Source organism: Aquarana catesbeiana, linkage group LG11 (assembly GCF_042186555.1).
Source record: "Aquarana catesbeiana isolate 2022-GZ linkage group LG11, ASM4218655v1, whole genome shotgun sequence".
Lineage (NCBI taxonomy): Eukaryota > Metazoa > Chordata > Amphibia > Anura > Ranidae > Aquarana > Aquarana catesbeiana.
In genome coordinates this window covers 85,905,937-85,928,006 of record NC_133334.1, presented here as the reverse complement: position 1 = coordinate 85,928,006, position 22,070 = coordinate 85,905,937, and the positions used below count along the sequence as shown (strand labels likewise).

Genomic DNA, 22,070 nt, shown 5'->3' with positions numbered 1-22,070 from the left:
AATTCCCTTGAGGCTTAGCGGCATCTCGCATGCACAGTGCTGCTTTTTCGCCGTGTCACATAACGAGAACAAGCCTAGTTCTCGTTTCAATATCTGCCTATATATTGTTATATATATATATTGTTTAAATCAATGTTTTCTAGTTGCTGCTGTCCTTTCAATCAAACTCTGCAGCCGAGCCGACAATCCTGAGTCCAACTTTCAATGCAGCAAATAAGGGGGCAGAGTTAAGGTGGGGTTGTGCAGCTTAGATGGTCATTCAGTACAATAACAAGGCACGGGAGGCGGAGCTACAGCATCTTAGACACGCCCACGGATCTCCTGCCTCCCGTGCCTGTGAACGTACACAGCCTCTCCCTGCAGGGATGTAGTCCCAAGGGAGGGGGCGAGCACGCTGACTAACCCACAGCCAGAACGGCTCGGATGATGGGGCAAGCTGACAGAGGAGGAACAGGAAATGAGAAATTCAGACAAAGAAAAAATACATTTAGAAGGGAAATTGAAGGAAAAGGTAAGTGAACCAACAAAGCTACAATGTAGCTTAAAGGAACCTAATTAGAAAATAAAAAACGAACCTTTACAACCCCTTTAAGCCAGGTACACACGATCAGATTATCTGACAAATTTTCGTCCAATTTTTGTCTCATATCGAAAATGAAGAGGTTACTCACCATACGAAAATTCTTGTACGGCTTCAGAAGTGATGTACTGTGTTGAATTGTTTTGTATGTGTTCTTTCGTTTCTGAGAATGAGTAGTCTTGCTCTTACGTTTTTTTTTCGGATGAAAACTGTACTAGTTAAATGAAAATCGGACGTTGTGTTCACACGACAAAAATTTTATAGCCTGCACAGACTTTTGTTGTCTGAAAATTCAGAATTGGCTATTGAAAGCACCATACTAATGATCAGAAAATCAGCAGATCGTTAGTCGGGTGAAATTTTACTTCAGATTTTCTTAACGTGTGTGCAGGCCTTTAACCGGGAAGAGAAAATCTAACATGATGTGCACTTTCTAAACAGTATATAAAGCTGAAGACAGCAGATATACATGTAAAACTTATCTAGGGAGATTTGTTTAATCCCTGTGTATCACCTGAGGCTGTTCACTTCACTGGGTATTTGTGAGGGTTTACATCCACTTTAATCATACAGCAACATAACTAGGAGGGTGCTACTTATACTATTGCTGACATTAGAACACATGGATCTGTAAAAAAAACAAAAAACAATTACTCAAGTTCCTTTGTCCTGAAGAAGCAGGGTTCACCCAGGAAATGCATCAACAGACAGAACTTTGGTTTTGTGTACATTATTAGATCATTATCATGTTTGCGATAGTTGAAATTCTCTTTCATGGATCTTTGTATATGCCAGCAGTATGGCCTAGGGAGGAGGCTCGTCTTGGCCACATCCTGAACCATTGTGTGTGTGTGTGTGTGTGTGTGTGTATGTGTGTATATATATATATATATATATATATATATATATATATATATACACACACACACACATATGGGCTGAGTTTTTTGTTTATGACTGTATGAGTATGGTAAAAACTGGTACACAAGTACCAAAAGTCAGCCGGTTGAGCAGGAAGGGAGGGGTCAGAATATAATAGCATAGTGAAAGAGATCCCCACCTCACACATTATGTTGATGCAGGGACCTGTCAGGTTTTTTAATTCTTTTTTTATTCAACCCGCTGGTTGAATGAAAACAACCTGGCTGTGTAGATCCAGCTTTACACCCAGTTTTATCTACTTTCTGTATAAATAAATTCGAGATTCTTTTTTGTCTTTTTTTTTTTGTCTTTTGGGGTGCTGTGATTGATAATCCAAGACTACCTCAGTCTTGTGCTGTTCTTTGAATATACCATAAACACAGCTCATGAGAGTCTGATGGTTCTGTGCCTTTCCAAGTCTGAATGGCCATTCACAGAACATATTTCATTTCTCTTAATGAATACAAAGCATTGTCTGATTGGAGAGGTGGAGATTATGGCATCACTGCCCCACCTAGTTTAATCAGAGAAGGCATTAACTCATCCAGCTGGTAAAATGTAAACATGTGAACAGAAGACTAGGTGGAAGCCATGCAAATCTGAGAAACAGCTGCCATGAAGCACTGACAGATCTGGTAAAGTGTGCCCTAACATAAAAGGAGTAAAACTTTTTCTGTACCACATTCAGACAATAGAGAGAAATGTCCCTGCTGTTTCTAAGAGGGAAGAACAATGTCCTGATTAAGGTGGAAGGAAGGAGGCCTTGGCCATAATACACCCTTGTACCCATGTAACAGTTAGAAGGACTCTTTATGCCGCGTACACACGTGCGGAATGTCCGACAGAAAAAGTCAGACGGAAGCTTTTCATCGTCTATTCCTATCGTGTGTATGCCTCATCTAACTTTTTTTTCTAAAATTCTGATGGACCTAGAAATGGAACATGTTCTAAATATTTCCATCGGAACCAATTCCTATCGGGAAAACCGCTCGTCTATATGCTGTTCCGATGCACCAAAAACAACACATGCTCTGAAGCAAGTACAAGACAGAAGCTATTGGCTACTGGCTATTGCACTTCTTTTTCTAGTCCCGTCGTACGTGTTGTACGTCACCGCGTTCTGGACGGTCGGACTTTGGTGTGACCATGTGTAGGCAAGACCGCTTGAGTGGAATTCCGTCGGAGTTCCATCGGAGAAACCTTCGGAGTTTATTCCGACAGCAAAACCGGTCATGTGTACAGGGTATTATTGGATAAAGCTGCCAACTCAAAGACCCACCTTGCAGAAGGAATAGAAACAAGGAAGGCAACCTTATGAGAAAAGACAGGAAGGTGCCCCTGATAGGCCTGAAGGTTGGTTTCTGAAAAACAACAAAACCAACAAAAAAAAACAACAAAACCAGGTTGAGATATAAGTAGATAAATCCGCGCTTAGGACTATGAAAGAGCTGCTGCCTCTCCCTAATTAGTTCCCCAAGGGGTCTAATTACATGGATATAGTGGATAATATGGGAGTACAGATGGCGCTGCCCTAATATGTAAAACAATTCGTACTATTTGAAGATCAAGAGCTAAGATCTATATTCACCACATTCAAACTCTTGGGAGCTCCATCACTATGTACCTTAATACGGTCTAAACCACAAGAGTAAGTGTGTATGTGAAAAAGTGGTAATAAATATTAAATAATAGAGGGTTACTCTCCTAACACCTCAGTGAAAAAAGTTGCCTCATATGTTAAAAATTGGGCAACTTATGTGAAAATAGTGAAAGATATAGTTCTATAAGTTAATTGTTTAAATTAATATAACCCCAAAGTTCAAAAGTATTGACAAAATATGGCGCCTATTACGAGGAAAAGATACCTATTAGGTGAAAGCCATATATGGAATAAAGTGTCAAGTGCATGTGCTAATTTATCTCTACCAAATTTTATAAAGCTGATAAATAATAAATACAATTAACCCCAAAATTCATAAGTATTGTGACAGTATGGCGCCTGGTATAAGAAACATTTTTTTTTTTAAAAAAACAACCTTATGTAAAAATAAAGTGTCAATGCAGACTCCAGTGTGTGGCTCTCAGAGTTATTAACCAATGTGTCAATATTAAGATCTCTATTGACGTTCCGAAATCTAATAAATGTTAGATCCCACAGAAAATCATACATAAAATGTTATATATAGAGAATGTTTTTACAGCTGTAGTTATAAAAAGGCCTCTTAAAATATATTATCTATTCAAGACCAGAGTGTTCATATAGCAAGATGATATATAAGCAAAATTCAGTGATTCGACCTCAGGAACAGCAGTAGACAACAGTGACTTCTGTGTGTACATCTGAAACGGTGACTTGAAGTGCTTGCCCCCCAGTGCTCCCCCACTCACCAGAAACAAACACCCCTGCAGGGGTACCGAGCGACAGAGTGGGTGCCTTGGGGTGGTGTAGTTCCGATACTGCTACTCTGCCTCTGTGCTGTGTGATCCCTTGATTGGTTTCAGGATGAGCTGTGCTTTCCAGATGGACCAGGCTGCTTCACCGTTTACCACCTATATCTGTTAGACTCTTCAAGATCCCAGAGAAAGAAAAACAGGGGGCTTCCTTCGTGAAGTATGTCCAGTATTTTATCGCACATAAACATTCCAGAAATTCCAAAACTCCATAAATAAAAGGCTCAAGAGAAGATACTAATATTTAGCAGGCACCGCTATATGCAAGGATGGGACCAGGAACAAGATCTGAGCGTGCGTCCCACCTTGCGTTCCAGCCTGCACTTCCGGGTATGACGTGTGAACGTGACTCCGACTTACGCGTTTCGTCATAGGACGTTTTCAAAGACGGTGTTGACGCCTCACACATTGTTATAGTCGTACGGCTCACACCGCTCCTCCCCAAATTATGGTAGTGTCGCTTGGGGGGTGGGGATGTGGTGGAGCCGCTAGACTTTTCGTGTATACAGCATTAATGTGCATACATCCTAAACATTAGTAAACAATAACTAACCTATTACAGTCTATTAATCATTCCTTAATACTATATACCGATGCTATACATCACATGATTAAGATCTATTGCATACAAGCTATTAGTTATTAACCATTACGTTTAAGTTCCCATTTTTGTGTGCACATTAAAGATGAATTTTGTCACATTTCTTATATGTAATGGCAAAGGTGGTAAATGCTAGTAATAAACTGCAATATGCCAGTTACAGATAGAAGATAAAATGGGAAATAAAATTACAAATAAAAGTTAAAAATTAGCAGTTAAAAATTAAAGTTCTTTCTTTATTTCTACTCTTTTATTTTTACTCTTTTATCTGCTAATTTTTAACTTTTATTTGTAATTTTATTTCCCATTTTATCTTCTATCTGTAACTGGCCTATTGCAGTTTATTACACCTTTGCCATTACATATAAGAAATGTGACAAAATTCATCTTTAATGTGCACACAAAAATGGGAACTTAAACGTAATGGTTAATAACTAATAGCTTGTATGCAATAGATCTTAATCATGTGATGTATAACATCGGTATATAGTATTAAGGAATGATTAATAGACTGTAATAGGTTATTGTTTACTAATGTTTAGGATGTATGCACATTAATGCTGTATACACGGAAAGTCTAACGGCTCCACCACATCCCCACCCCCCGAGCGACATTACCATAATTTGGGTAGGAGCGGTGTGAGCCGTACGACTATAACAATGTGTGAAGCGTGAGGCGTCGACACCGTCTTTGAAAATGCCCTATGACGAAACGCGTAAGGTGGAGTCACGCTCACACGTCATACCCGGAAGTGCGGGCTGGAACGCAAGGTGGGACGCACGCTCAGATCTTGTTCCTGGTCCCATCCTTGCATATAGCGGTGCCTGCTAAATATTAGTATCTTCTCTTGAGCCTTTTATTTATGGAGTTTTGGAATTTCTGGAATGTTTATGTGCAATAAAATACTGGACATACTTCACGAAGGAAGCCCCCTGTTTTTCTTTCTCTGGGATCTTGGAGAGTCTAACAGATATAGGTGGTAAACGGTGAAGCAGCCTGGTCCATCTGGAAAGCACAGCTCATCCTGAAACCAATCAAGGGATCACACAGCACAGAGGCAGAGTAGCAGTATCGGAACTACACCACCCCAAGGCACCCACTCTGTCGCTCGGTACCCCTGCAGGGGTGTTTGTTTCTGGTGAGTGGGGGAGCACTGGGGGGCAAGCACTTCAAGTCACCGTTTCAGATGTACACACAGAAGTCACTGTTGTCTACTGCTGTTCCTGAGGTCGAATCACTGAATTTTGCTTATATATCATCTTGCTATATGAACACTCTGGTCTTGAATGGATAATATATTTTAAGAGGCCTTTTTATAACTACAGCTGTAAAAACATTCTCTATATATAACATTTTATGGATGATTTTCTGTGGGATCTAACATTTATTAGATTTTGGAACGTCAATAGAGATCTTAATATTGACACATTGGTTAATAACTCTGAGAGCCACACACTGGAGTCTGCATTGACACTTTATTTTTACATAAGGTTGTTCTTTTTAAAAAAAAAAAATTTCTTATACCAGGCGCCATACTGTCACAATACTTATGAATTTTGGGGTTAATTGTATTTATTATTTATCAACTTTATAAAATATGGCAGAGATAAATTAGCACATGCACTTGACACTTTATTCCATATATGGCTTTCACCTAATAGGTATCTTTTCCCCGTAATAGACGCCATATTGTCACAATACTTTTGAACTTTGGGGTTATATTAATTTAAACAATTAATTTTTATTTTAATTTAAACAATTAACTCTTATAGAACTATTTCTTTCACTATTTTGACATAAGTTGCCCAATTTTTAACATATGAGGCAACTTTTTTCACTGAGGTGTTAGGAGAGTAACCCTCTATTATTTAATATTTATTACCACTTTTTCACATACACACTTACTCTTGTGGTTTAGACCGTATTAAGGTACATAGTGATGGAGCTCCCAAGAGTTTGAATGTGGTGAATATAGGTCTTAGCTCTTGATATTCAACCTATCACGAATTGTTTTACATATTAGGGCAACGCCAGCTGTACTCCCATATTATCCACTAAAACCAGGTTGAGACCCCACAATGTTGCTGGGGAGTGTATAAAAAAAATCAATGTGAGCAACATCCTATACAAAGCCTTTTATCAAAGAGTGAGAAGCAAGTGCTATTTGGAAAAGATTGGGCAGGGCCTAAGTTTGACCCTTGATAGTACACAAGGCCAAATGCTGATCCAGACCAGATTAAAGAAAAGATCAAAGGCCCAAAGCTCCCTGTTTCTACTAACAATCTTGTCCCATTTGTTGGTGAATCTGTCACCACCTGTGACAAAGGTCTTGTAACACCACTAGGTGAAGAGACCATTCTGGAACCAAAAGCTGATGCCTGAGAAAGTCCTCCTGCCGTATTTCCACACCTAAAATGTGCACTGCAGACAGGCTCAGAATTTGGAGTTCCAACCATACCAGAATGAGGTCTGCTTCCATTTGTACTACACTACTTCTGTCCTCTCTCATGTTTGACGTAGGTGACTACTGTGGTGTTGCAACTATACAGCTGAGAGGTCCAGGATCGAAGAGTCAACTGAAAAGTCCCAGGATGCTGAAGCCAAGCTTCTCTGACGACCTTGTACTGAGGAGGATAGCAAGGAATCCTCCTCAGCCCAGACTGGCATCCACTGTGGGCTTCTTCCAAGATATCAGGAGAAAGGACTTCCCCAATTCCGGTGCCCAAATGAAAATCCACCATGCCAGAGTAAGACTTATCTTGCTGGCTAGATGGAAAGATGAACCAGAGACTAAGTTTGCTTGTTTCTATGCAGCCAGAATTATAGGTTGCACCAGTCTAGAGTGCAATTGTGCATACATTACTGCCTCGAAAGGGGCTACCATCAGGCACAAAACCTTCATGCAAAATTAAATGGTGGGGCATCTCCTGGACCATAGGATCCAAACTTGGGAGCAGAGAACCAGAAACTTGTCTGGCTAAAAGAAGACCCTGGACTGGGTATGTCCAGAATCAGGTCCAGATACTACAAGTGGTGGGTCATTTCTGACTTCTGGAACCTCCACAGGGTCAGCACTGCTTGATAGATTTGGACTGACTGTTCCTGCAGCATGTTCAGGTATACCACAGTGGAAATTCCCTGAGAGACCAGCATGTTGAGTCTAAAGACAGGCCAAAAGGAAGGGACAACAAACTGGTAATTTAGCATGCTCCAGCAAAACTCAGCATTGATGCAGATGGAAAATGGAGACAGAGATAAGTAAACATCCTTGACATCCACAGAGGCCAGAAGATCCTCCGGTTAAAGGGAAGCGATGAACAACCTGACAGATTCCATACAGAATTTTGAACCACTTGAACCAAAGAATTCTTTGCATATGCACCGAAAGGGATACGCAGCCTGGATATTTGGCAAAGTGTGTCTTCTAATTTATCGACACAGTAAGCCATGGGCAAGAGCTCCCGCTATTGGAGAACAGACAGACCCATCAGAATTGATCCAGGGTCTGAGCCACAATCTTGGACCAGGCAGCTAAGGTCTGACAGACAGCCATGGTCACAATAACAATTTGCATACCAGGATAAGCCAGAGAGAACAAGCCCTTTAATAGAGCTTCCAACCTTTTATTCAAAAAGTCATTAAAAACAGACATTTTATATAGTATCCTTAAGCTTGGGATAGATATCAGCGGATTGGGCCTCCTCCAAGACAGATGAGGAACCCCTCCCTTCAGGAAGCACAGAAATTATATGAAGAAGGTCAGAGATGGATTCTGAAGGAGAGGCTGAGGTAGCCTGCTTGCAGCCTCTGCTGTCTGAGAACTCGAAGGGGCTAAAAGCCTATCAATAAATTAAGACATTGTGGCTGAGAACTTCTCTTTGGATAATTAAGAGGGGAGTGCACCAGAAGGAGCTAGGGAAGCCTCTGAGGAGGGCAGCAACTCAGACTGGGGACAGCAGTCAGGACTAAGAGAATCAAGACATTTTAGGGAAAGGTGAAAAACCCGCTCAGAAAAAGTTGCAGTCCGGCACTCGATAGTAATCCATTAAGTTGGTTGTAAACCCCATGTTCCATAAATCTGAAAGACTATCTGTACTTAGTCAGTACCATAGTGTATTAGATCACATCATTGTTACCTTTGTAGATCACTCTGATTTTCGTTATTAGCCTGCAGAATATGTCCAGTTCAGTGGGCGCGTCGTCAGCCTAGAGCTCGGGGTGGCGGAGTCCTGATGTCACCGGACTCCCCTCCCAGCTCTACATGCTGAGATGCAGACCAGTCAATCCAGGGGCAGCAGGAGGAGTTTGGGGGGAGAGAGACCTGTGGATGCGGTGGCAGGAAACACGCCCACTAATCATAGGCCACATAATCACCCCTATGGCATTGCATATAGACCTGGCATACTTATCTTTACCAATAACCTGTTATGGACTAAAGGTAGACAATAGAATGTAGAACTGAAAGGTTTGGTCAACCCAGTCTAGAGCCTGCAGACCTCCACTACAGAGACTGCATGTGTCAGCACACAGGTTAGGCACATTTTTCTGCCTGGATCATGAACAATCTAAATGTATCAAAGATGCTTCCTCATAGTTCTATGACAGTCTAAGATATCTGAGATGCTTTTAGCTTCAAGCATGTCTTGGTAGCCATTCACTGCTAGTATTTTACACACTGAATATGATAGCAATAGGCAAAAAGCAGAGTGACATGCACACTGATGGCTTGAACAACAAACAAACATTTGGAGAACACATGGAATCAAGGCTTAAAACCATATTAAACCTAAAGCAAAAAAAATCATATATTGCAGCTTAGCAGTCAATAGATGTTGCGGCTTCCCCTCTGTTTTCACCTGGTGATCTGGCGAGTAACTGTATTAGGGCCATAGGTGTCAAAACTTTTTTCAAAGAGGGCCAGATTTGATGAAGTGAACATGCGTGAGGGCCGACCATTTTGCCTGACATTAAAATTTGGTCTAAGTGTGCTTGTCCAAGCACTAATACATTGCCCAACAAGAATTCTCTTGCCTTTGTGGCTGTGTGTAGTGAAGAGATTAGCTCGGGCATGTTATTTGGAGATATATATATATATATATATATACACACACACACACACACACACACACACACACACACACACACATATATATACATATATACACATATATACACACACACACACACACACAGTTGTGCTCATAAGTTTACATACCCTGGCAGAATTTATGATTTAATTTTTCAGAGAATATGAATAACACAAAACCTTTTCTTTCACTCATGGTTAGTGTTTGGCTGCTGCCATTTATTATTAATCAACTGTGTTTTCTCTTTTAAATCATAATGGCAACAGAAACTACCCAAATGACCCTGATCAAAAGTTTACATACCCTGGTGATTTTGGCCTGATAACATGCACACAAGTTGACACAAAGGGGTTTGAATGGCTATTAAAGAGACCATCCTCACCTGTGATCGATTTGCTTGTAATTAGTGTGTGTGTATAAAAGGTCAATAAGATTCTGGACTCAAGACAGACCCTTGCATCTTTCATCCAGTGCTGCACTGACGTTTCTGGATTCGGAGTCATGGGTAAAGCAAAAGAATTGTCAAAGGATCTGTGGGAAAAGGTAGTTGAATTGTATAAAACAGGAAAGGGATATAAAAAGATATCCAAGGACTTGAGAATGCCAATCAGCAGTGTTCAAACTCTAATCAAGAAGTGGAAAATGAGGGGTTCTGTTGAAACCAAACAACGGTCAGGTAGACCAACTAAGGTTTCAGTCATAACTGCCAGGAAAACTGTTTGGGATGCAAAGAAAAACCCACAAATAACTTCAGGTGAAATACAGGACTCTCTGAAAACATGTGGTGTGGCTGTTTCAAGATGCACAATAAGAAGGCACTTGAAGAAAATGGGCTGCATGGTCGAGTCGCCAGAAGAAAGCCATTAATACGCAAATGCCACAAAGTATCCTGCTTACAATACGCCCAGCAACAGCACAGATACAAGCCTCAAACCTTCTGGCACAAAGTCATTTGGAGTGATGAGACCAAAATTAAACTTTTTGACCACAACCATAAACGCTACATTTGGAGAGGAGTCAACCAGGCCTATGATAAAAGGTACACCATTCCTACTGTGAAACCCGTAGGTGGAAAGATGGGCTGCAAGAGCATGCAAGGGACTATATACAAGATTTTAGTAATTAAAACGGTATCATTAGCAGTAATCAGCATGTATTTATGAAGAATTGTTCTTGCCAAACCAATCTATTAGCCTTCTATGAGGGGGTGAGCTGCCATCTAGATAAAGGAAAGCTCGTAGACGTGGTGTATCTGGACTTCGCAAAAGCATTTGACACAGTTCCCCATAAACATTTACTGTACAAAGTAAGGTCCGTTGGCATGGACCATAGGATGAGTACATGAATTGAAAACTGGCTACAAGGGCGAGTTCAGAGGGTGGTGATAAATGGGGAATACTCGCAATGGTCAGGGGTGGGAAGTGGGGTCCCCCAGGGTTCTTGGCTGGGACCAATCCTGTTTAATTTGTTCATAAAAGACCTAGAGGATGGGGTAGACAGCTCAATCTCTGTATTTGCGGACGACACTAAGCTAAGCAGGACAATAACTTCTCCGCAGGATGTGGAAACCTTGTAAGAAGATCTGAACAAATTAATGGGGTGGGCAACTACATGGCAAATGAGGTTTAATGTAGAAAAATTTAAAATAATGCATTTGGGTGGCAAAAATATGAATGCAATCTACTCTCTAGGTGGTGAACCTCTGGAGGAGTCTAGGATGGAAAAGGACCTGGGGGTCTTAGTAGATGATAAACTCAGCAATAGCATGCAAGACCAAGCTGCTGCTAACAAAGCAAACAGAATATCGTCATGCATTAAAAAGGTGATTAACTCCAGGGATAAAGCGATAATTCTCTCACTCTACAAGACTCTGGTCCGGCCGAACGTGGAGTATGCTGTCCAGTTCTGGGCACCAGTCCTCAGGAAGGATGTACTGTTAATGGAACGAGTACAAAGAAGGGCAACAAAGCTAATAAAGGATCTGGAGGATATTAGTTATGAAGAAAGGATATGATTTCAATTTACAAATACCATACTGGTGACCTCACAATAAAGATAAAACCTTTTTGCGGAAGGGAGTTTAATAAGACACGTGGCAATCACTAAAATTAGAAGAAAAGAGGTTTAACCTTAAACTGCGTAGAGGGTTCTTTACTGTAAGAGCAGCAAGGATGTGGAATTCCGTTCCACAGGTGGTGGTTTCAGCGGGGGGCATCGATAGTTTCAAAAAACTATTAGATAAGCACCTGAACGACCGCAACATACAAGGGATAAACAATGTAATACTGACCTATAATCACACACATAGGTTGGACTTGTGTCCTTTTTCAACCTCACCTACTATGTAACTATGCAACATTTGCAATCATAAGCCAGGAAGCTGCGCATGGGACGTACTTGGACATTCCAACATGACAATGATCCAAAACACAAGGCCAAGTAGACCTGTCATTGGCTACAGCAGAATAAAGTGAAGGTTCTGGAGTGGCCATCTCAGTCTCCTGACCTCAATATCATTGAGCCACTCTGGGGAGATCTCAAACATGCAGTGCATGCAAGACAGCCCAAGAATTTACAGGAACTGGAGGCTTTTTGCCAAGAGGAATGGGCAGCTTTACCATCTTAGAAGATAGAGCCTCATCCACAAATACCACAAAAGACTTCAAGCTGTCATTGATGTTAAAGGGGGCAATACAGGGTATTAAGAACTGGGGTATGTAAACTTTTGATCAGGGTCATTTGGGTAGTTTCTGTTGCCATTATGATTTAACCACTTCCATACCAGGCCATTGTAAGATGACGCCGGCAGGAACATTTCCTCCCTCCGGGTGGCCATCATATGACGTCCTCCGGTTCTCGACGCTCCTGCGGGCCCCCATTCATTCCAATAGGCAGGGGCGTTTTCGGAGCACTAAATACAGCGCTACCAAACTGCCCCAAAGATGCTGCTTGCAGGACTTTTCGTAACGTCCCGCAAGCGCACCGCCCCAGTGTGAAAAGTAACATTTAAATAAATGGTAGGAGGTTTTCAGGCGCTTAGCAGAGGCTATTTCCAGCGCTAAAGCGCCTGAAAACCGCCCCAGTGTCAAAGGGGTCTAAGGTATTACAGTAGATGAGGGAAGGGGAGTTAGGGGGTTGAAGCAGAAGGTGCCCAAATTTACTACTGAAGGGTTAGAAGGCCTTTAATAACAGGGTCAGTGAACAATTAAAACTGCTGCTAAACATCAGATACTGCAATTGTGTAAAAGGTTAGCTTAATCTGTTACATATAATCCCCTGCTATCAATCCTAAATCATGTGTGATAGGGTGGTCTGATTCCTTGTGCCCCTGCTATTGAACCTTCTTGCTCTATGACAGGGGGGCCCAACCTTTTGAAGAGCTAGGGCCATTTAAGCAACTTGGTAACCAGTGGCAGGCCACAATGAGCAGAGCGGGTGGATGACAGATCAGTGTCCACTCTGCACAGCCGGCTCTACTCTATGGGTCCTCCAAACGGATCAGACAGAAGGGGACGGATCCCTTTCTGTGTTTTTTTAGCAAATCGGATTGGAGGTAGGCAGGTGTAAACAGACACAAGTCAGCATAGAGGTGAATAGCGGGTACGATTGGGTCCGCCTGAAAAACGGATGGGCAGACCCAATCAGACGGATCCTGTGAAAGGGGCATAAGGCTACTTTCACACTAATACGCTGTGGTTGCACCACGAGTACAGCGCAGTGCACCTGTGGCTTTCCTGCGGATTACCTGCAGTTTGCTGTAGTCTTCTATTATATCCTGCAGGTGTGGTGCAGAAAGCACACCAAACCTGCATGTAATAACAGAAGTCTATGGCTCAGTGCAGGTAACTCACAGGTGCACTGTGCTGCACCTGTGGATCAGTTTGAAAGCAGCGCAGAACTAGCACAAATATGCCCATTGCTATGTGATTTTAATTTAAAAAAAAAAAACCTGACCTTTAAACACAATCTTCACTTCAGGAATCACCCTGCAGGTATCGCTGGCTGTTGCAGTCAGGAGCCAGTGCTATACAGGAAGCATCCGCACTGCTCTCTACTGCAGCCGCATGCTTCCTCTACTACAGACTCCATTCTCAACACTGATGCTCTGGGATGGAGGGTCAGGAACCAGCAATCTGGGCTTGCCGACCCCCCATCCCAGAGCAGGAGTTTGCGGGCCACATTAGAGGGCCTGCAGGTCAGAGGTTGGGCACCCCTGCTCTATGATCGATCACAAATAAGATTTAAAATGTCCAAAGCAGACTGTTGGTTGGGAAACATTTCCTGGGACTGATAATTTGATCTATTAGGCATTTTGTCCAAGAAATAAGGGAGGATTCAAGGAGTTTTGAGAATACTGCTGGTACTACAAAAGGGCAATGCCATATTATTAGCTACATCAAAAAAACATGGACTTTAGGGATCGGCTGCTACATAATTACCCCTAGATAAAAACTAAAGCCCTGAGCGGGTAAGCAATAATCTCTTGTATAACTTATTGTAAAGAAATGCAAATAAAAACTGCAAGACAAATAAAAGCCAAACTGAAAACTTTTATTTTAGTTTAAAAAGAAAAAAAATATTTAAAACTTCTAAAAACCTCTTGCTACATTTTAATTTCACAGAAATCATTGTAAATGCTGAGCATAGCTAGATCTGAGCAGGAGATGACACTGTACAATAATCTAAGAGGAACATATTTTGGATGGGATTATTCCTCTGCCGTTATCCCATCTAGCATGCTGCAAACATAGCAACTAGTATAATGCTATCCATCACCTGGTTCCTAGAACGCCAGGGAATCTTCTGTAAACATGTACGTGAGCTTGTATCGTTTATGTAATTGTGACTTTCCAAAAGGTATTAATTTAGATATTTTTTATTTATTTTTTTACTTTTTTGCAAGATATGTATATGCTACTAATAGGCAGCATCAAGCTTGCTGTAAACAGTTTATCCAAATTGGATTAATTCAACTATGGAGAAAATGCTGGTGGGTTGAATCACTCACAGGCTACTTGTATCTGTGCTTGTCCTGTATCAACCATGGGGTTCACAATTATGAAGTCTCCCTGATCCAGCAAAACGATTATCCATCTTGCTGCATTCTTCAGAATATAAAACAAATATATAGTGAGGATCTCCTGTAATGACTGAGTGAGACAATCAGACCTGGTTTTCCTATCACAGAAATCTTGCTACTAGAGTCCCCAAGAGATACAAGCCAGATGCAATTCAACCCACAACTATCTTCTCAGCATTAAAATTTCAAGTTTGGATATATTGACCCTTTATATTAGAGAAAAAAAATTCCTTGGAAAAAGTAAACATAATAATTCCTATAATTACGATTGTCTTACTTTACCTATAATTTCAACTTAAGTCCAGATAAACTTACCAAGGCAAATGGCTTCTTACATACAAATAGGCCTGGAATGCATTTACTTTTGCGGCATGCCGAACGGTACATGGCATACAATGTTCAGGCCCCACCTGATGCTCCATGCCCAATAGGAAACTCCTGCATCCAAACCTGTGTGTATGAGGCCATAAAAGTAAGATTTCCTATTAAAAGAGTAAACCCTTTTAGCTTACATTCAGATTTATCTATTAGGCACATATTTGGAGATACATATTGGGGGTACTTCCACAAGCAGGGCATTCTCATTTTAGCATGTCATTACATTAAAAGGTATCACAGACTAACTAGGAGATAATCTGATTTTGTTATGCAGGGTGCATCCCAAGTCATATCATACAGTGACACCATGTGGTCATCTTTGCTCACTGGTAAGAACACCAGTTATATGCAAAGTGCGTACCTTTCTATAGGTGTCCTTTTGAGACACCCAGTGGTCAGTTTGTATACTGCAAGGAATTTTCCTACCCTTCATTCAAGTAGATTTAATATGATGAAGATTTAATGCTATTAAAAAAATGCCCATACTTTGCTAATTGCAAGTAAATTTGGTTTGAATTATTTTTACAACTCTCTTTTCCACATGTGTGAAACAGACCCTTAAACTTTCTGGCAGTAGGACACACTGAGTTTTATGCAATAACATATCTTAATTGAGACACAATGTGCACAAAGGAGCACAAAGACTAGAAGGTGTGTTGCCTTGCCGCTCTACATTATCTGCATGAAGTCTGTGTGGGATTATGGAACTTCTGTTTCTTCCCACAACACAGACATACAGGCAGGTAAACAGACTTCGATCTACCTTGCCCTACTGTGTGTGCTTGTGCATAGGTATGTGCATGCACGCATGGTATTAGACTGTAAACTCCTGTTAGTTCAAGTGCTGATGCAATTGGATTAAAATGTTCTCTGTAAAAGGATATGTGAATATAAATAAATATATAACCTACAGCAGCCAAACAGACATCAGAATTCATTAGTTAGTCCAGCTAAAATCTAATCTACAGTTCTACTTTGTTAAAAGGATACCAGCATTGCAAAGCTGTTTTTGTAGAAAAGGATGCCTTATGGCAGTCATCTTAACCCATTCCAAGTACTGACCAATTCACTGTCCTGAAACAAGAATGTGCTCATCAAGTGTCCCAATACTTCAATGGCTGAATGCTTTTTTCAGGTCAATGACTTATTAAGCTATGAAGATAGGATGAGAGCCCCAAACCCTGTAACTTCAAAAACAACTCATGCCCTGTACACACGGTCGGATTTTCCGACAGAAAAAGTGCGATCGGTTTGTGTTGTCAGAAATTCTGATCGTGTGTGGGCTCCATCTGACTTTTTCCGTTGGAATTTCCGACACACAAAGTTTGAGAGCAGGCTATAAAAGTTTCCGACAACAAAATCTGATCGGTTAAATGCCGATCGTGTGTACACAAATCCAACGCACAAAGTGCCACGCATGCTCAGAATAAATTAAGAGACGAAAGCTATTGGCTACTGCCCCGTTTATAGTCCAGACGTACGTGTTTTACAGTCACTGCGTTCAGAATGATCAGATTTTCTGACAACTTTGTGCAACTGTGTGTATGCAAGACAAGTTTGAGCCAACATTCGTCGGAAAAAATCCATGGATTTTGTTGTCGGAATGTCCGATCGTGTGTACAGGGCATCAATCTATTCAGATTCCCATCATTCCTAACTGTTCCATTCCCTTTATAGTGGTTCTTTAGCCTCTTTAAAGAAAAAAATACTGTAGCTTCTGATTATTAATAAAAGAGCACTCACCTGTCCAGGGGTCCAGCACCGTGCTCAATAGAACTGCTTCTTCACTGGTCTTCAGGTCACTGGTGCCCGCATGTTTACTGTGGGCAGCCAGCTGTGACTCCTTGCTGTTTCACAGCTGACTGCCCATTGTGCATGCATGAGCTGCTCTATGCTTTGTGAATGGCCCCACAGCCTTCTGGGACCTGTCACGTGTTCCAGAAGGTTGCAGGCAGGGGGAGAACTTCCAATGGATCGCTAAGGCGATCTGACCAGAAGTGGGAGCAGGTACCTGTCAAAACTAGGTACCTACTCTCCTCCCAAACCCAAAAAAGTGCCAAAGTTAGAAGAGGAGGGTATGAAGCTGAACTTCCTCTTCAGGGTTAATTCCCGCTTTAAGTTGACTGCAGTTTCTTCACAAAAAATACCCCAAAAAAACAGAAAAAGCCTTCTTTGAATAATTGACATATCAAAAGGACAAACTCCTGTCTGTTTTGCATCTCCTGGCCCCTCCCCTCTAGCCCTTTAAACCACATATACCAGTGGTTCTCAACTCCTCTCCTCAGGACCCACCAACAGGCCAGATTTTAAGTATTACCTTGGGGAGATGCAGAGTAGAATACTGCAATTACTGAGCAGCAAATGATATCACCTGTGATTTTTTTTCAGTTATCTTGCAAACCTGGCCTGTTAGTGGGTCCTGAGGACAGGAGTTGAGAACCAGTGACATATACAAAGACGTTACATACATGTAAAATGTAGTATGTTTGTACCAAACAATGCATCTATGGACACCATATTGAAGGAATAAACTATTGGTTTGTGGCCTTTCAGTATATCACATTGCTTATGTAGAACACATCACCTTACTTCTGCTGATTAAGCAGGCCTGCACTGATATTCGTGCAGCAGTAGGTGGTTTACAAGGTGTGCACCTAAATGTATTATTTGGCACCACATTTTTTAAATGTGTTACATCTTCATTTGTATATATATATGCACTATGGGGGAACTACTAAACATCCACAAAGGACCCTCACCTACCCCAAATACAATGAAATTGTGATTTTTCTAATTATTAAATAAATATCTTAATGAATAAATGGCATTTCTGTTACCATCTAAAAATCTGACTGGTGATTACTGCAACAAGCAAATGTCCTAGCTTCTTCTGTAATTCTAAAAATTCTATTTCTGTTTGTCTGCAGTTCTATACTGTATGTGTCGTTAAGAAGAATGCATAGCAGAAATGCAGGTGATAATGCACATTGCATTAGTATTACCTGAAACATTTTCCACAGTGTTAAGGAATTTGTTAAATTAAAAGAATGGCCAGAAGGTTGGTCAACACTTAAAAACATAACATAAAAACGTGCTGGCATGAAAAAGTCTTTGTGATAAATAAAAAGGCCTTTTCTCCTGTCTATCCATTCTGCTGTTTGAAAATACATAGCAACGTATCTCCTACAAACAAGTACTGGCAACTTGCACTCAGCTTGTGGGGAAAGCCAATTCCCCTATTCAAGTAGACATACTTGAATAAATTATCTTATTAGTCATCTCCTGCAGAGTATCACAACCTACTCAGCTCAACCAGAGCAGCCTGCAGTAAAGTGCAGAGCCAAGCCCTGCAGGTTTCTCTGGCGACACCATGGTTATTAAACATAACAGCCACCCCCTCTGGACGAACACAAATTGGGGAGGGGCCCAAAAAGGGACTAAAGGTCACAGAGCCATTTGGCGCCACGTCAGTCCTTGGCAGCGGTTTCTTGGCTCTGTGTGTTCCACATGCCTCTCTTGGAGTGATAGTAGTGGAAGAAGTTCCTCAAACGCAGTCGCTCAACTTCAAGCCCATTCTGTAGCACCCTGTAAAAATTTCCAGACACAGAAGTTAACAATGCATCCCAAGAGTTCCCAATCATTTTGCTAAATTATCGGGGGAAAAAAAGAAATTAAAAACACCAAAGTTTAACACTGTTAAGCTAATCATCAGTTTTTGAAGGTGACCATGAGAGAATGACACTGACAGCACGTTATAGGATCATTCTACACTCTATATGCTGGAGGATACTGATCTACCTCTATTTAAAGTGGAATATTTTCCTTAAAGCGTAACGCCACATTTGTTGAGAAAAAAACATTCCCTTCCGGGTGATCTGTGTACATTACAAGGATTATAACAAACTATGAAAGTGGTTTCATATTTACCAGTCAGCTGTGGCAGCTGCAGGACACTAATGAGGAAAGCTACTGGGCCTGCATCCCTTTAGACGTAATTTCCTATTGGGAGTATCTCACCAAAAATGACATTTTTGTTTGCAAGGGATGCCTGAAATATGACTTGTATATTAGGCAGACTTCTGAGAAAATTGGTGAGCCAACCATACAAGCAGGAAATGAAGTTTCCGGGGAGTGGTCAGTACACATTTTGTGTACAGAACTCCTCCAGGTAGCCATATTACATTGCAGTTTCAGAAAATTACAGCGGCAGCAGATTAAAAAGGAAAGTTCATTTTTAATAACATTCAATTACAATATGACTTGTGTCGCAATTGTATACACTATATTATTTTTTGTTTATTATTATTTTATTTGCTATTTTTTTTTCCCCCCACGAAAGTGGAGTTACCCTTTAATTTGTCATGTTGTGTACTAGTTCATATGGGAGTTTTACTTTTCTTCTTGTTAAAGTAGATGTAACCCGTAACTGAATGACGTAGTTTGCTAGAGCACTGTATATCAAACCGTTGCCTTTTTTTCCCCTTTTAAAAATATAGAATTCACTTTTTTTTTTTAATAATTGATTACAGCTCAGCAATGCTGTTCTTGTGCGGCCTCGTCCTGTCCATATGTATACCTTCCAGGCTATGGTATTTCTCAGGCTGGGTTCACTGATGGTGGACCATTCCTTTGTAAAGCACTTTGAAATGACCAATTGGCACCACTGGCACAGGAACAAAGTGTTGTCATCCTACAGTAAAAGGTGCCTGAACACACACACTAATTAATATATATATACACACACACACACATAGATATGTGTATGTGTATATATATATATATATATATATATATATATATATATATATATATATATATATATATATATATATATATATATACACACATATACATATACATAAACACACAGTGGGTATAGAAATGAATCACCCCCCTTAAAATAATCACATTTTGTAGCTTTGCAGCCTGAAATGAAGACAGACCATTTTTGTTTTATCCAGCTTTATTTACTAGTGTAACTTATGACATCCAAATGAAAGATAGAACACCAAACATGTCAGAAAAAAAAAAAAAAATAAATAAAAAACAGAATCACTGAGTTGGAAAAGGGATCACCCCCTAATATCAGTATTTTGTTGAACCACCCTTTGCTTTAATTACAGCCTTTAGTCTGTTGGGATATGTGTCTCTACTAACTTTGCAATATTTGTCCACTCTTCTTTGCAGAACTGCTCAAGTTCAGTTAAATTTGATGGTGACCGTTTGTGGACTGCAGCCTTCAAGTCATTCCACAGATTTTCAATGTGGTTTTAGTCTGGGCTCTAACTAAGCAATGCAAAGACATTCACCTTTTCTCCGTCAACCACTGTGTGGTCATTTTTGCTGTGGGCTTTGGGTCATTGTCATGTAGGAAGGTAAACCTTCTTCCCAATGACAACTTTCTGGCAGAGGGCAGCAGTTTTTTCTCAAGAATTTGACGGTATTTTGCCCCACCCATTTTTTTTCTATCCCGACAAGTGCTCCAGTCCTTGCTGCAGAGCAACATCCCCATAACAGGATATTACCACCTCCATGCTTTACTGTAGGAATTATGTTATTTGGATGGTGAGCTGTATTGGATTTCTGCCAGACATATCTTTTAGTGTTGAGGCCAAATAATTAAATTTTAGACTCATCTGACCATATCACCTTTTGCATTCAGGGTGGTCAGATGAGACTAAAATTTTATTATTTGGCCTCAACACCAAACCATTTGTCTGGTGGAAGTCCAATACAGCTCATCTTCTAAATAACATCATTCCTACAGTAAAGCATGGAGGTGGTAATATCCTGTTATGGGGGTGTTGCTTTGCGGCAGGGACTGGAGCACTTGTCGAGATAGAAGAAAACTGGATGGGGTAAAATACCATCAAATTCTTGAGGAATATCTGCTGCCCTCTGACAGAAAGATATCAGTGGGAAGAAGATTTACCTTCCAACATGACAATGACCCAAAGCACAAACCAAAAATGACCACACAGTGGTTGAAGGAGAAAAATGTGAATGTCCTTGCATGGCCTAATCGGAGCCCAAACTTCAGCCCCATTGAAAATCTGTGGAATGACTTGAAGACTGCAGTCCACATACGGTCACCATCAAATTTAAAAGAGAAGTATGGGTTGTTTTTCTTTTTGTATATTAATACTTACCTAGATGGATGCAGCATCAGACCAATGCTGCAGCTGTCCCCCGGCGTCTCTGCACTGAGAACCGAGCCACCGAACACCAACAAACACAGCTGATGGCTCGGTTCTCTCACATCCCCAAGCGGAGACATGCTGACTGTCAGTCAGCATCTCTCCTGCTCTGCTCCTCCACGCTCATTGGAGTGCTGAGCTGTGGAGAGGCAGAGAGTGACAGTCTCAGCGATTCGCTGAGAGGCTGATACTGCCATCTTTCCAGGCAGCTGGCGGATCCAGACTTTCTAAGTCGGGAAGACGCACTGCCTTGCCTGATTGCAATGACGTCAGCGGAGAGTGGACTTCAGACCGCTCTCTGCTGAAAACAGGTCACAGGAGTGCAAAATGACTTGCACTACTGTAACCCTTACGAGAAGCCCAGCCTAAAAAGCTCAGGGTGGACTTCTCCTTTAACCACTTACAGACTGTAAGATTTTCTTGCTTAATGACCAGGCCATTTTTAGCGTTATGACACTGCGCCGCTTTAACTGACAATTGCACGGTTGTGCGACGCTGTACCCAAACAAAATTGATGTCCTTTTTTCCCACTAATAGAGCTTTCTTTTGGTGGTATTTGATCACCTCTGCGGTTTTTATTTTTTGCGCTGTAAACAAAAAAAAGAGCGACAATTTTGAAAAAAATATATATATTTTTTACTTTTTGCTATAAAAAAAATTTCCCCAAAAATGTTTTTAAAAACAAATTTTCTTCATCAGTTTAGGCCAATATATATTCTTCTACATATTTTTGGTAAAAAAAAAAAAAAAAAATTTGCAATAAGTGTATATTGA

At 40.9% G+C, this 22,070-nt stretch overlaps 1 protein-coding gene across 1 annotated transcript in view; it reads right to left on the bottom strand.

Annotated features, from left to right (window-relative positions):
- Window positions 1–14,171: 14,171 nt before the first annotated feature.
- B4GALNT4 (beta-1,4-N-acetyl-galactosaminyltransferase 4) overlaps window positions 14,172–22,070 on the bottom strand; it is a 152,583-nt gene continuing 144,684 nt past the window's right edge. Inside the window, exon 21 of the mRNA XM_073604683.1 lies at window positions 14,172–18,684. Coding sequence (XP_073460784.1) covers window positions 18,567–18,684 — 118 coding nt within the window. The 3' untranslated portion in view covers window positions 14,172–18,566. The remainder of the gene's footprint in view (window positions 18,685–22,070) is intronic.